General features: G+C 39.7%; 1 protein-coding gene across 24 annotated transcripts in view; it reads left to right on the top strand.

Annotated features, from left to right (window-relative positions):
- The window catches only part of nrxn1a (neurexin 1a), a 65,940-nt gene that overhangs the window by 15,897 nt on the left and 35,641 nt on the right, over positions 1-14,402 (top strand). For 11 of the 24 annotated variants that reach the window (XM_077738621.1, XM_077738633.1, XM_077738631.1 and 8 more), the window contains 2 exons: positions 1,901-1,918; positions 2,709-2,738. The exons of 8 other annotated variants lie outside the window; for them this stretch is intronic. In XM_077738621.1, coding sequence (XP_077594747.1) covers positions 1,901-1,918; positions 2,709-2,738 — 48 coding nt within the window. The remainder of the gene's footprint in view (positions 1-1,900; positions 1,919-2,708; positions 2,739-14,402) is intronic. 5 more of the 24 variants (XM_077738640.1, XM_077738638.1, XM_077738634.1 and 2 more) reach the window with 1 other exon arrangement.

The following is a 14,402-nucleotide window of genomic DNA, read 5'->3' as shown; positions in this document are numbered from 1 at the left end:
TATCTGGCATCGCACAGTCCAACAGTCGTTCTGGAGCAAAGCGAAAGATCCCCAGGCTGGAAATGTAGAGAAGTCATTTCACAAGAGTGCTTTGTTTTCAAATATTTCTTACTGAGCTAAACGATACTAGTAACAGAACCCAGCCAGCTTTTTCTGCACATTCCGCTGGCATCCTATATATATATTTTTTGCCTTGCTGTAATTTGAATGGAATTGAAATGGCAGAATTATCAGTTTTTTTTTGGGCCAGCCTCCTCCTCCGCTCTCAATTATGATTTGTGGCGCCTACGAGTACGTCTTCAGTCGAGAACTTGACGGCCCTCATTTGCATATTCATGCGTGATAGTGGCGCCTTCTTATTGGGAGTTAGTAAACTGTTGCCGTAACGTTCTTGGAAAGGACCGTGAAATGCATATGTGGTAATTTTATGCCTCAATGGACATTGTGCTGCTTCTTGTGTTACACATATTTTGGACACTAGGAGATGAATAGATAAAATGCTAAGAAATGATTAAATGGCTACATTTGGTGTCATTGATGGATATCCTGGTTGGATCATCTATTGGAAGCATTGCTCATGTCATTGCTATGAAGATTTTTGATCTTTTCTTAGAGAATTTACTAGTTTGAATTTCAAATTGGAGTTCCTGGTGTTGTATGAGACTGGTTTTGATTCGAAGTAAATTTAAATTGAGTTAATTTTAGACTCAGTTCCCAGAAGACTCGGGTTCTGTCTTGGTCTTGTTTTTGTCTTCTTCTTGATTCGCAAAAGGCTTGATTACTTTTTTTTTCTTGAGCTCAGTGATTCCTAATTTGGGACAATTCTTGGTCAGGTTTCAAGCATTCATGTGTTAGTTTTTCACAAATTTCAACTAGTGTTGGGTTATCAGAAAGATCATTTTATAATTCTTTTCAGTATGGTCCAATGACAATTTTCTTCTTGGCAGGTAGTTAACTGGTAGTTTTTATACAATCTCAATACTATCTAGCATTACTTTAGGTTTGTTTTTATGTATTTTAGTGCATAATACAGGTGATTTTCTGTGTTCAGTTTTAAGGTGTACTTCACCTTGAATGTCCTAAACAACTTGAAAATAAACATCTGACTGTTTTTGAGACTTAACTATTTGACAAACGAGTCTGTATATATTGATTAAAAATAAAATGAGCCAGTGATCAATCTAAAATTTGGGTGATATTATTCTTAAAATAGTCCGGGGGACTTACAGTACATACAAGTCCTGATTTTATTTTCAAGTACTTTCAAGTTGCCATTTTATTCCAAAAACATATTTACAAATCCAAAACTCTTTAAATGCAACCACATGACGTTGAAAGCCATCACTACAATATTCTACTATAAAAAGTATGATTTAAATACATTCAACATGTCTGCCACAAACTGTCCAATCCACTTGAACTAGAATTTGCCTCAATGGCAGACAATGACTTAAACACAGCCAGAATCGGTCTAACCGGCATATTCACACACGCCTATTAAAAAAACCTCGCATGCCCTTCCCGCACTGCGACGCCATCCCTTCCTGCGATTTCGCCTCATTATGACATCTTTTGTCAGCGTGCGGGTGTGTGTGTGTGTGTGTGTGCATGCATTCTCTATGGGGGTGGGCTCAGGGGAGAGGAAGCGGCATCAAGGTAAGTTTTGAGGGGCAGCGGCTCTTTGACCCGAACCCACAGGTAGGAACGTGTAGTACATTATACTGTGTATGCGTGGATCCAAATGTAGCGGGCGTGTGGCGTCTGCATGCGCGTTGCCGCGGTAACCCCGGAGCGGTGTGCATGTACAGTAAGTAGTAGCCACGGTAACCGGAGGGCTTGGCATGCACGTTAATGAATGTCTGTCTCTCTCTCTCCTCGCCTGGCCGTGACCCCCGCCCAGAGCACAGCTACACCCCAGGTAGGTCGCCTATGTCATTGCGACGATGATGCCAAATGCTGGATTTCCTCCAATAGCGGCGTTTGGACTCTGGAAAGGGGATTTACTGGAATTTGTGATCCGTGTCCAATCCCTCATTAACATATGCGGTTCAAAGTTGTAAATTTAAGTGGACTTTTACAGATTAGGACGTTTATTTGCGTCATTGGTAGTTGTTTTTGACATTTGTGTGAAGTGCTATACTCTTTTACACAGAGCATGGGCTCAAAATAGAGGATATTTTTTAACCCTTAACCCTCCAAATCAATGTAAATATCAAGCACCAATAGATTTGAATGTTGCAATAATAATACAATTGACATTAGAGTCCATAATTATAGTTTTGTGTAAGTGTATGCATGCAGTGCCTTACTTGTAAAACACACCTAATACCATTGTAAGGTAAATAAACACACCAATAAAAGAAATTTGCAGAAATTACTTCCTATAAAAGCCGTTATTTGAGGAAATTCAGTGTTCATGCTTCTCTTTATTGCTAGCACATATTCATCTCGTTTTCCCGTCATATCCCTACTTAGATTTTTTTTTTGAGTACATATTCATATTTTTGGGGGTCGCAAACTTTCCTCCCAGGTATGTGAACAACTACACATTTAAAAAAAATAAAAATAAATATGCACGACTGAAAGTTTCCACAATTTTGGACTAGCCAATTGGTCGCCCTACGTATAATTGGTGTGTCAACAACATACTACTTGACAACCCCCCATGATCCTTTGCTGTGCTGACTGTGCTCTTGTCTTCCTTTAAGGTCTGGCACACCTGATGATTGGCGACCAAGGTACGGCTTCTTCTTCTTCTTCTTCTTCTTACCTCACTTCCTGTTGTTACTCTGCTACATGTCATCAATCTTAAGCACACACACAAACTCCCCCTCACCCCCCTCATCCTCATCACCACCACATGGCGCGGGGAGGAAGTTGTCTCTCTAGGCACGGAAGCAAGGTCAGTTCTTTTTTTCCTTTTAATTGAGGCTTTTTTTCTTTTTTTTTTCTTTTAAACGGTCCCATGGAAACGATTATTGGCTTTTTCATTTGAGGCGAAATGGATGACTTCAGCGTTTGCGCTGGAACTAATAAATGGGAAATGCAGGCTTTTAGAGATGATCTGAGATGAGAGAGCATCTTCTAGGAAGCGGGCGGATGGACGGCCGCTTTAATTAGGCGGCCTCGTCACCGCGTGCCTAATTAAGTGACACTCTCGCTAGGCTTTGCATCGCCGGGTCGGATCGTGTGCTTTTTGTATGCCTTCGTCTTTTTTTTGTGTGCTTTTGCCTGTGTGGCAGCTCTTCTGGGGCCCGCATTCATCTCCTCCGCCCTTTCATCAATTTCCACGTCGCTCGTACATGGAAAGCAATTCAGAGGTGTTTTGCTTCGTTTAAAAACATACGTGAACATTTCTTTACACTTGTGTTCCTTCTCTTTACCCTCTTTGGACTGCACGCGATGTCAATTTAGGAAAGCTCAGAGGTACTTGATTGATTTTTCATTTTATTGGTGTGAATGGTTTTGCCTTCCATTACATTGACAAGGTAGTTTTTTTTTTCCAGGGCTGGGCAAAAAGCCCATGACTATCTTTTTAGCTGCCTCAATGGCTCTATCCAATCCTCTTTTCTATATCAAGAATACCCCCCAAAAAAATTACATATTCTTTTTTAAAATGCTAAATAAATTGCAAATGAAATTTCATTTTAATTTTAATTTGATTTCACCTTTTTTTCTTCATTGTTAGTCATTGGAATAACTTAATGAATTAACTCATTTCCATGACTTAAGTCATCAGTGGTATTTTTTTAATAGAATTTACATGTGTATCTATTAGGTTTTTTTGCTTTTTATCATTTTTTCTTCAATATTAGGCTACTCAAAAATAACATTTTTTCTTAGATTAGCATGATTCTGTTAAGATTTATTATTATGATCCTAAATCGAAATAACTTTTGCATCTAGTGAATTTTTTTGTCAAAATATATTAAACAAACATAATTTATATATTTTCTGGCAACAATGGACATCAATTGGGAGCCATTTTTGGTTTGTTTTTTACAAAATAATTCTTTATTGATAAATTATGATAAAATAATTACACTACAAAATCTCTTTCATATAGTATTGCTCCCTGACACAATTGACCTATCTCATCAATGCATTTAAAACAAAAATAAAACAAAATGTATTCCATGTAGAATTTGCCCAACCCTGCGAGAAAATATCCAAGTCATGGCTTTAAAATTGAACATCTTTATTCAGGTAAGCTTTTAGTGCATGAGCGAGTGTGGCTGTGTGATTGGGAAATCTGCTAAAAAGCCGCATGTGTGCGAATGATTGGAAGTTCCAGTCAAAGAGGCGCCATTCCAAACGGTAGGTGCCTCACCACATGACGCTGATGAAACCACTGATTGGCCCACATGACGATAAGATCCCACTGCGACATTTGATTGGACGGCAGAACATGACGCGGAATAAAATAAAATACCAGACGGACAGAAATCTCTTGAATGCTCCGTAAATGATGCCCGTCACGCCAATCACGTTTCAATGGACGTTTCTATCTTTGGGAATGGCAGAGTGCTTTTTGAGGAACATTCTGGAGTAGACAACATATTATTAGCCCACATATTATTCTGCTCATTTCACATTTTACATCCTTTTGGGAAGAACTGGGCGATATGAATATTTAAATGGTCAGAATTGGGCCAATGGTCATAGGCGTCTGAAGGTTATAAATAGAACCGTTTAACTTCTTTTTTTTTTATAGTAAAATCCATTTAAACAAATGACAACCTTCCCTGTTTTCTCCACTTTAGGTAAATATTGTACGATGAAAATACTACGGCAGGGTTCGTGGGCCGCTTTAATGTCAACTTGATTTCACGTGGGCCAGAGAATTTTAGGTTTATTATTTAGATTTTTTTTTTATAAATAGATTAAAAGAACTGGATTAAAAGCCCTGAATATTCAGTTTTTTATAGATCTAAAATAATGTTTATTTTTGCTTTTTAAAAATATATTTTTAGCTAAAAACACGGAAAAAATGATCACAACAATGACAGTTATTGATTTAAAAGGGGAAAAATCAGGAAATTTAATATACATTTATACTTTTCATTTTAATTTTATCTTAAAACAGAAAGTCGGCACTCACGATTTACTGTCCCGGGCCACACAAAATAATTCGGCGGGCCATATTTGGCCCTCGGGCCGCCACTTTGACACATACTGTATTGTATTAAAACTCGCAACCGGAAGATATATGAAAAAAAAATGCCGTTAAAATGCCCCCTAAATATTGACATCCCTTAATATGCTAAAAGAGTAGCACGCAATAGCGGCATAAATGAATCTACACTGTAGCGTCCTTTTGTACATAATTTAGCTGCGAGCAACCTTGTTAAAGTTAATGGGGTCCACTATGTGGGGAAAAGTGACACACATTTCCCCTCTGGAGATGCATGCGTGTTTTGGCGCTCTGTAAACTGCAAATAATTAAAAATAAATTCTCGCGAGGTGAAAAAGTGTAGCGACTGGTCTCCCCACCCACATTGCGACGACCGTTCTTGAAAAGATGCAGTATAGTATGTAGTAATAAAAGGGGTGATCCTACTTTCTATTATCGCGGCCATATCTGGTCTACATTATCCGCGAAAAATGAGGGATTACTGTACATTTACAGTCTGTCAAAGTCCGGCGAATGAGTTTTTTTTAACTGCCATAAGGCTACGTTATAGCAAACTAAATCAAAGCGTATTGTCTGTTAGAGTAGAACTTTTCTGCAAGGTTCTAGAACCTTCCCCTCTATCTGAGACCAAACGGCAGCCGTGTCGTGAAGGTCGTCAAACGGCGCCGAAGGAGCAAAAGAGGCTTTTGGAACAAGCCAAATGAGTTTCTTTGAGGGGGCGGCCCGAGTGTCTTTGGAAGATATACAGCACGTGCGCCCGCTCGTGGGAGGAATTGAGGGAAAAAAAGCAAGTTAAAGCCCAGGCGATAAAGCCGCTCGTCTCGCCTGTCTGTGATGTCGGGGCGAGCGACGTATCTGCAAAGGCGCAGCGGCGCTTCCGTCTGCCCTCCGGGGGCCCCGGCGCTTTGGCCCCGGGGACGGCGCCCAAGACCATTTTTTTTTTCTCACTCGACACCCTCCTCCTACGTGGAAAACACTGCTATCTTTCTCCTCGGGAACAACACGCGCTTTCAGTCAGCGGGTTGAGGGAGAGGAAGCGAAATCGTGTTTTCATTTCGGAATCAGGAAAAATGCTAACTTAACTCATTTTTTTTATACTGGCGTTCAATCCAGGTGAATTTAAATGACTAACAGATTGGGCATCTCTCACTAGGGGGGTAGAAATGGCAATATAGTGTATTGTATTTGGGTTCTGTATCGACATTTTGAATATTGTACTGTATTTCATTTTAAAGCAAAGACCGTAAAATGTTAATGATTCAATTCTTCAAAAAATTTAAAGAAATTTAAAAATATATAATGTGTTATAAAAAAATATATATATATTTTCCCCAGTTCCAATCTTCAGATAATTAATGAATTCATTTGATCCAAGAAAATCTTAGAAATTATCTTTTAAAATATTATGTAGACCTTTAACAGCTAAACTTAAACTATGTGTACCAAAAAATGCATTCTTTTGAACATAACTGCACATCTAAAGGACGAAAACAGACATTTGGGGTTTCCATCCGTTCATTGGATCGGTACTTAACTCTGTAAACCTAAAACCATTAAACAGCTGGCAGAAAACTCCAGTTCGTTAATCTTGGAGTCTTTAGTGCGACCGCAGAAAACAAACAAACAAAACCATTTAAAATAAAGTTTACAATAAATTAGTATTATACTACTCAACCCCGATAAATTATCTGATTGTACACATCAGGATAAAAATGATTTCAAAATCTACACTGTGGCTACTTCTAAAACAAATACTGCGACACAAGTTTGTCAGTTTATCCCCTCGTTTCCGTCTAAATCGTCCACAACCAGTCGCCGATTTCAGCCTTTGTAATCCTCCCCCCTAATTGTCTTGTTGTTGAAATTTGCGTGGTATCGCCGAGGGTTCCCCACGCCAATCCCGTAATCCGTCCTCCGCTTCGTCAAGTTGTCCAATCGCTGACCTTTTAGACACATACGTGAAGCCGAGGCCCGAATGACGCTGGCGCACAATAACCTTTAGAAGAGTGGCTGCTGAGTAGGTGAGAGGGTGTAAATATGCATGAGTAAGGCTGCCTGCACAAATTCTTCACGGTCAGCGGACGTAAGGCAAAGTGTGTGCGTCGCGTTTGTTCGTTCGTTCGCTCGTTCGTTCGTTCGCTCGCCTGGTGGGAGCGTTAACGCTCAAGGGAGGCGGATCGTGAGTCATCGCTTGTGACACACAAAGCGTCGGCAAGCCGAGCCTAACGCGTTTGACTTATGGCCAACGAGAGCGCAGATGGACGGCCGTTTCGCCGTCGCCTTTCAATATTCGCTGGGCTCTTGTCTTTTTTTGCCGCGTACGTGCACACGCGTAGAGAGAAAAAAAATAAAAGCGCTTTGCTGACTCCGCCATATGCCCGCTTCAACACGGTAACAGACGCCAAGGCGCAGAGCACCAGTCGCTACCAGTAAGGTACAACGTGTCCCGTATCTCTTACTCATCCCGATCCCACAGTGCTAATAAAAGTCACATAGACCTGATTCATTTTTAATAAAATACAGCCTTGCTGGGACTCAATAGGGGAAAATTGGATTCATCAGATACTGTCGCCTTTTACCAGTATGGGGCCCGTGAGTTAAACTCCATATATATATATATATATATACAATGGAGTTTAAGTCATAGGCTGCCATTGACAATGATGGATAGCACTTCTCTATATAATAAAATGGCCACTACTGTGTATTGCTACTTATAGTCATGTACTATAGCCTCACGTTTTTAATAGAACTTGCTGTTGAAATTTCTATCGTTTGATCTGTTTGGAATGGCAGTGGATTTTAGTGCATTGATGGTGATAGATGTCCAATCCCTTCTGACTGGGCAGATTGCTGCCATGTCTCCCAGTCCAATCGATATGGTCATTTATGAAGGAAGAGTTTGTTTTTAAAGTTATTTATCTGATTTTTCCCAATCCATTTCCTTAGTTGTACCTCCTTAGATGCGTATTTTTTTCCTGAAATTCTATAAAAGCCATTAGAATGGTTGTATGTTTTTGTGCCTTATTTATGTGTATCTTTTAGTTTTTTACTTTTGTAAGTGGTCATATTTCAGCCTTGCTTGGTCACTTAGCGTATATATCTGTTGGCATTTACAGTTAGTGTCAATGAAGAGCGACCTTGGTAGTTTAGTACTATCAATTAGCACCTACATTAACATAATGGTTCAATGTTAGTGTGTCCCATCCATTTTTAGGGCATGTTTGGTCTATTAACATTACTATGTAGACATGATCTTGGAGGGATGTCAATGGCCCTCAAACATAAATCTACATCCAGTTTTCCATTGCGACACTAAAAAAAAAAAAAAAAAAAAACCCACTCAAACAGATCGAAAGTGCGAGGGCATCCCAGTGTTAAAAGGCTGAGTGTGGACTGACGGCCGGGTGTGATTATTTGCAGCTTGAGGCTGTGAAAATCAAACTGTGGAGAAACAGTGATGCTCCCTGTGGATGTTACAACAGGCAGGCTAAATTTTACCACCCAACAGGCAAAGAATATTAGTTTCCTGGATCTATTGGTGCAGGGCACGAAGTCAATTATTTGCGCGTTTCGGATATATATGTATTTTTTCTTTCTACACTCTGACTTCATTCAAATTTCATATTGCCCGACTACAATTATTAGCACATATTTTTGGCAATTCGATTCATAGCTTGTATCTTAATTTCATTTTGGGGAAATATATTTAAAAAAAATCTTAAACAACATTAATCTGATTTGCTGTTTTTAAACAATTTCTGACCCCCTTTCGTCCTACCGTATAGTATGAGTATAATTAAATTATAGATATAACGGAAAAACGGCCAATTATTTAGGTTTTCCAATAAGCAGTAGGATTCCTCTTCAGTAATTTTTTTTGAATATCAATTATTGTTAATATTTTTTACTGAATAACCATGTTTCAGTTCAAATAGATCTTAATTCAAACCACGTATTTTTCGACCATAACTGGAGTATAAGTCGCACTCACCAAAAAATGCACAATGAAAGGGAAAAAAAATATATAGAACTCACAACAGCGATTTTAAATTATCAGAAACCAAGAATAAAAATTATACCTTAAAATAGCAGTAAAAGATGGACAAACAGCCAATGTAGGCACCTGTTAACGTAACATATTAACCGTTTTTGGGATAACTATAGCCCTAAAAAAGAAAACATAATCACATAAAATACGATGAATCATTTAAGTGAACAAATTGAATAGTTTATTGCATTTCCCAGTACTTTCCCATTTTTCGCGTCCGCCTTTCTGTCTTTCTTGTTTGCAAAAAAAAAAAGCGACGTGATGGCGAGAGCAGATACCACTAAAAAAAAAAAAAAAAAAAGCTGGGGAAGGTCGAAACCACAAAGGGAGACAGGAAGTGAGATAAGACTGCAGAGTTTCTCCTCGGACGCGCTCGGGATTCATCAGCGATGCAGATACCTCACCCGCGTTGCTGACGCACACCCGCACTCACACTCCTATTGTCTTTCACACATTTTCTTTACAGGCTGATTGCAGGGTTTCCGCTTGTTTTCACATCCACTCACTCATGTGTCACCCTGCCGTTTTTTTTTTCTTCCTCCCGTCAATTTACCAACGTACATACGTACGCTTTCCCGACCGACAAACGCCGCGCTTTAAGCTCTTTTCTGCAATTGGCGATTCACTCCGGTGCCCCATCTGGCATTTCCAAGTTCATTTCTTTGCTGTTTGCCAAACGTGCACGCTCACAAGCACACTGAGGGGAAAAACTCAATTATCTTCCGTGCTTGTCTGGCATTAACGCAACAACTGAAATAGCCTCGGCGTCCATTAAAGAACAATATCGTGACTTTCCTTCCTCCCCTTCTACCCGGTTGCTTATTTGTGAACAAGACGGCTTCATCAAGCACACGTCTCATGTCACACACACACACACACACACACAAAAGAGTACAGATTCCGGGTTTTTGTACGCTTGTGTGTGTGAGGGGAAAAAAGGAATGAAAGTAGCTATGATCTTATCCCGCTTTAAGACAAACACATTGTTCCGCCCGCAGACATTGTCATGGAAACAAGGCGGTTTCCCTGGGTACCAGTAGGGATGAGGCCAAAGTCGCTACAGTACGTACAGATGGAGGTGGGCACAAAAAAAAGATGAATGCGGATAAAGAATGCTGAGATGAGGGGGGGGAAAAGACAAAATGGGACACGCGCTAAAAGATTTAATGTAGCGCTAAAGGTATCAGAACAGGCCAGCCTTGAAATGCACAAGAGGCTTTTAAATGCTTTTTTTGTGTTCTCTCCATTGATTTGTAGGAAGGCAGACTTGTGACGACTGAATTGAAAAAGTATCTCGCTGGAATTTAAAAAAAAATGTGGTATTACGTCTTCACTAAACTAAATTTAGTGAAAGTAAAAGATGAAATGTTATAAGGGACTTGGAAAATAATAGCTAAGCGTATTTCTGACGCAAATCCAGCATAAAAAAGGGAAGAAAACGTTTTAAAAAATGACCTTTAAAAGTAGGAAAATGTTCTATTTTTGTCAAACTCTATTAAAGTAAACTTATTTTTGTATAATCCAAATGCGACATTTGAAAAGAACTTTTTTCTCACTGATACTTAACACTCAAAACAATGACAATTGACAGCCACTTTTCCAATGGCTCTCCATCCAATGACAACATTTAACTAACAAACCTGAAGTCCTTACGTAATATCGTCTATAAATGCTCAATACAGTGCTTAATTTATATGGAAAGACGTCGACCTTTCACTGCATAAATAGTTCCGATTCCCGTAGTTTTTACCTGTATTTTTCTCCTTTTTTCATCACAAGCCACAATCAAGCAGTCGTCCTTCCTTCTGATTCAATAACACTCTTCACGACGCAGTTTTAATCAGCGCTAATCAACGTTGGTCACTTCTATCGACTACTAACCAAGCGAGTCACCTTGAACGTGATAAAAATTGTGAAATAAAATAGTACCACCCACTAAACAGGCACACCACATATTACTACTAAATTCATTTATTTACTGCCATTTGAACAAACGCTCACCTTAGAAACTTTCACTTGAAGTTTAATTCCCCAAAATCTGACCTCTATTGCCCATTAACGACATTGGAAGCATTAATCTTCCAACCAACAACATCCTTATGCGCAATTCTTCTGGATTTGTATTTATTCCTCCATTTTTTTTTTTACTTTTCGCAGTTTAACTGCAATGCATACATTTGCATGCATTTGCCTGCCTTTGCTGGTATATCTGTTTGCGCTAGTTAAGCACGTAGTTAATCCACCTGCCGGTTATTAAGGAAGGGATGCTTTTGACACGACTGTGTGTGTGTGTTTGTGTGTTGGCGGCTGATAGCAGAACTGCATCGTTGGCGAAAAACCAGCAGCGTGCTATCTCCGGAATGACAGGGGCGCTTTGATTGAAGCTCGCCACATTGGGATTTACTGTAGATGGAGCACTGCTTTTTTCCCCCCCTTCTTCCTCCTCCTCCCCCTCATCTTTCCGTCATCATTTTCCTTTCATTTTATTTGCCGCCGTGCCCCCTTTCTCTTATTAACCCCCCTCACCATCAGGTGCAACGTAATGTGCATTCCCTCGACGCCCGCCCGATCTTCTCCGGCCGCCATTTTGATTCAGTGCAGCTGTCTGTGATAATGTGCGCCTCACTCAATCAGACTCGCCCTCATTCCGTTTCCCCCCCTCCCCAAAATTAAATACACTCGTGTTGCCTTGGAAACGGAAAGAAATGCCAGCATGCCAAAGTTGTTTCTTGAGCTATGAGTGACCGACCATAACTGCCAATTTAACCTTATTCGCACCAGATTGGTATTACCTTTGCATTTTTTTGTTGATTTGTGATGATTTTTAAGACCTCTTAGTAGTGGTAATAGCTGTAATAATGGAAACAGTGGAAATAGTGGTAGTACTGGTAGTAGTATTGGTAGTAATAGTAGTACTGGTAGTAATGGTAGTACTGGTTGTGGTGATAGTACTGGTAGTGGTGGTAGTACTGGTAGTACTGGTTGTGGTGGTAGTACTGGTAGTACTGGTAGTACTGGTAGTAGTGGTAGTAGTGGTAGTACTGGTAGTACTGGTAGTACTGGTAGTACTGGTAGTACTGGTAGTACTGGTAGTACTGGTAGTAGTGGTAGTACTGGTAGTACTGGTAGTAGTGGTAGTACTGGTAGTACTGGTAGTAGTGGTAGTACTGGTAGTAGTGGTAGTAGTGGTAGTAGTGATAGTAGTAGGAGTAGATTTTCTCTTTGTGTTGTTTATTTCCTTGCAAGAATTAATGTGGAAAAAGGAAACTATTTGAAAAATATTATATTATATTGAGCTTTATTTTTTGTATGTGTTGCTGGTAAATGCCAATAGGAAAAAGGGGTCACAAAATCTGAACATTTTCTTGACTCACTATCAAATGGGATTTTTGAGGTTTGGGAACTGTCCAGTCCTGAACTGATGGGTTTATTCTAATATATTGGTAATGTTTGTGAGCTGTGGTTGACAGCAGCTTCTGAGTTTGAGCAACTTGATGTCCATCAATAACTGATAAATTATAGTAATATTTGATCCCCAAAAATCACATGACTAGAACTCATTTAGAAAAAATATGCGATTGCGGCGAGTCTAGAAATAATGCACTTGCTCACATACGTAGTTGATTAACAGCTCCACTTAGTAATCAGACATGTTGCTTCCGTCGACATTTTCACTTTTCTTTTCTTTTTTTCTTAACATTTCCATGTAAAAAGAAGACCATTTGCCATAATTGCTCTCAGAATTGTGACTTATTATCAGGTTTCTCCCCCTTCCCTCGCCTCCCCTTTCATTATTCTGAGCGTTTTTACTCACTCAAGTGCAGCCCCATTTCCATTCGGGCGCCGTTCTCCGTCTCAGCCGTAACAACCTATTACACTCGACGATATTCATTGCGCGTCTCGCCCTCTTCTCACACGGGGCCGAAGCGCTCACAAGATGGCGGCCGGCCGGGCAAGAGGCGCCGGGAGAAGGCGGGTATCGCTTGTGTATGCGGCGCCGGTTGTCGCCAGGATTTTTCACACAGATAAGCGAGCCGAGAGCTTAAGGATGATGGATTGCCAAACCATGGGCTAATGTCCTTGGGGGTCACTAATGGCGTACAAGCCAGGCCGCTATTGGCCGCCTACTCGTGGTGAGGAATTCTAATTGGCTGTGCTTGGATGGAGTCGCCTGAGCGGAATTTGATGAGAGGGGGGTGAAAAACTCAGTAAATTACAATTAAACCCCCCCATAAGCAATGTTAGCCTGTTTTCAGTGGTTTGAGACTCATTGTTGTCACTAGGCGTCCAATTTATTCAGCCTGGAAGGTTTGGCAGCAATCATCTGGAAAAATTTGCATTCACAGCTAGTGCTTTCCGATATGGGAGGAGCGAGGATCATAATATTAAGATATTCATAAACTAGGATGTAATCCCATTTCAATTTGTGAAAAAAATTATACATCAATTGATAGGTTTTTTTCCCTCACTTTAGTTTTTAATTGAAAGCACTTTTTAAAAGTGTCATTTAGTACTGCAATGTAAATTGTTCAGTATAAACATAAGCAGCGCAGTAGCATAATATTTTTGCTAAAATTGAAATATCTAACAATAATTGAGACTCATGCTTTTGACCTTTTTAGACTGCTTTATATTAGGTTAGTATAACATTATTAGTAAAACAAATATTGATATTGGAATGCATTGTGTTGTTCAGTGGGAATTATATGTTGCTATTTTCACTTATCTTGCAACCATTACTCATGTTACAATTAGCCAAGTCGATATTGGGATATTTTGAGATATATCGTTTTATACTACGACACTATTCCTAAGCATTACTTAGATTAGATTAGATGACTTTATTCTACCCGTCATCGGCAAATTTCATTGTCGCAGTAGCAAGAGGATGAGAATACAGACACAGAAAAATACATTTTAGACAAGTTTAAATGAATTGGGAGTCTGTTATTATCAAAGCCATACAGTCTAAGTTCATTACCATCCTTCTTATATAAAACATATTGTACATAACATGAATTTATAATGAAACCTCGGGACAAATTTCAAATTTGTGTCTTCAAAAGCGAGCATCAAACTGGCGCTGGTGCCCGCCAATAGGCTGCACAGCTGTCGTAGCGACTCGTTTGGCGCAGTCGTGGTTGTTCGGCATCACACTTGCGATCAAAGCTTGTTTACACGGCATGTCACTCTACAATTATCACCATAGCTGGAAGT

Source organism: Stigmatopora nigra, chromosome 18 (genome assembly GCF_051989575.1).
Source record: "Stigmatopora nigra isolate UIUO_SnigA chromosome 18, RoL_Snig_1.1, whole genome shotgun sequence".
In the NCBI taxonomy this organism is placed as follows: Eukaryota; Metazoa; Chordata; class Actinopteri; order Syngnathiformes; family Syngnathidae; genus Stigmatopora; species Stigmatopora nigra.
This window is presented reverse-complemented; position numbering and strand designations above follow the sequence as displayed.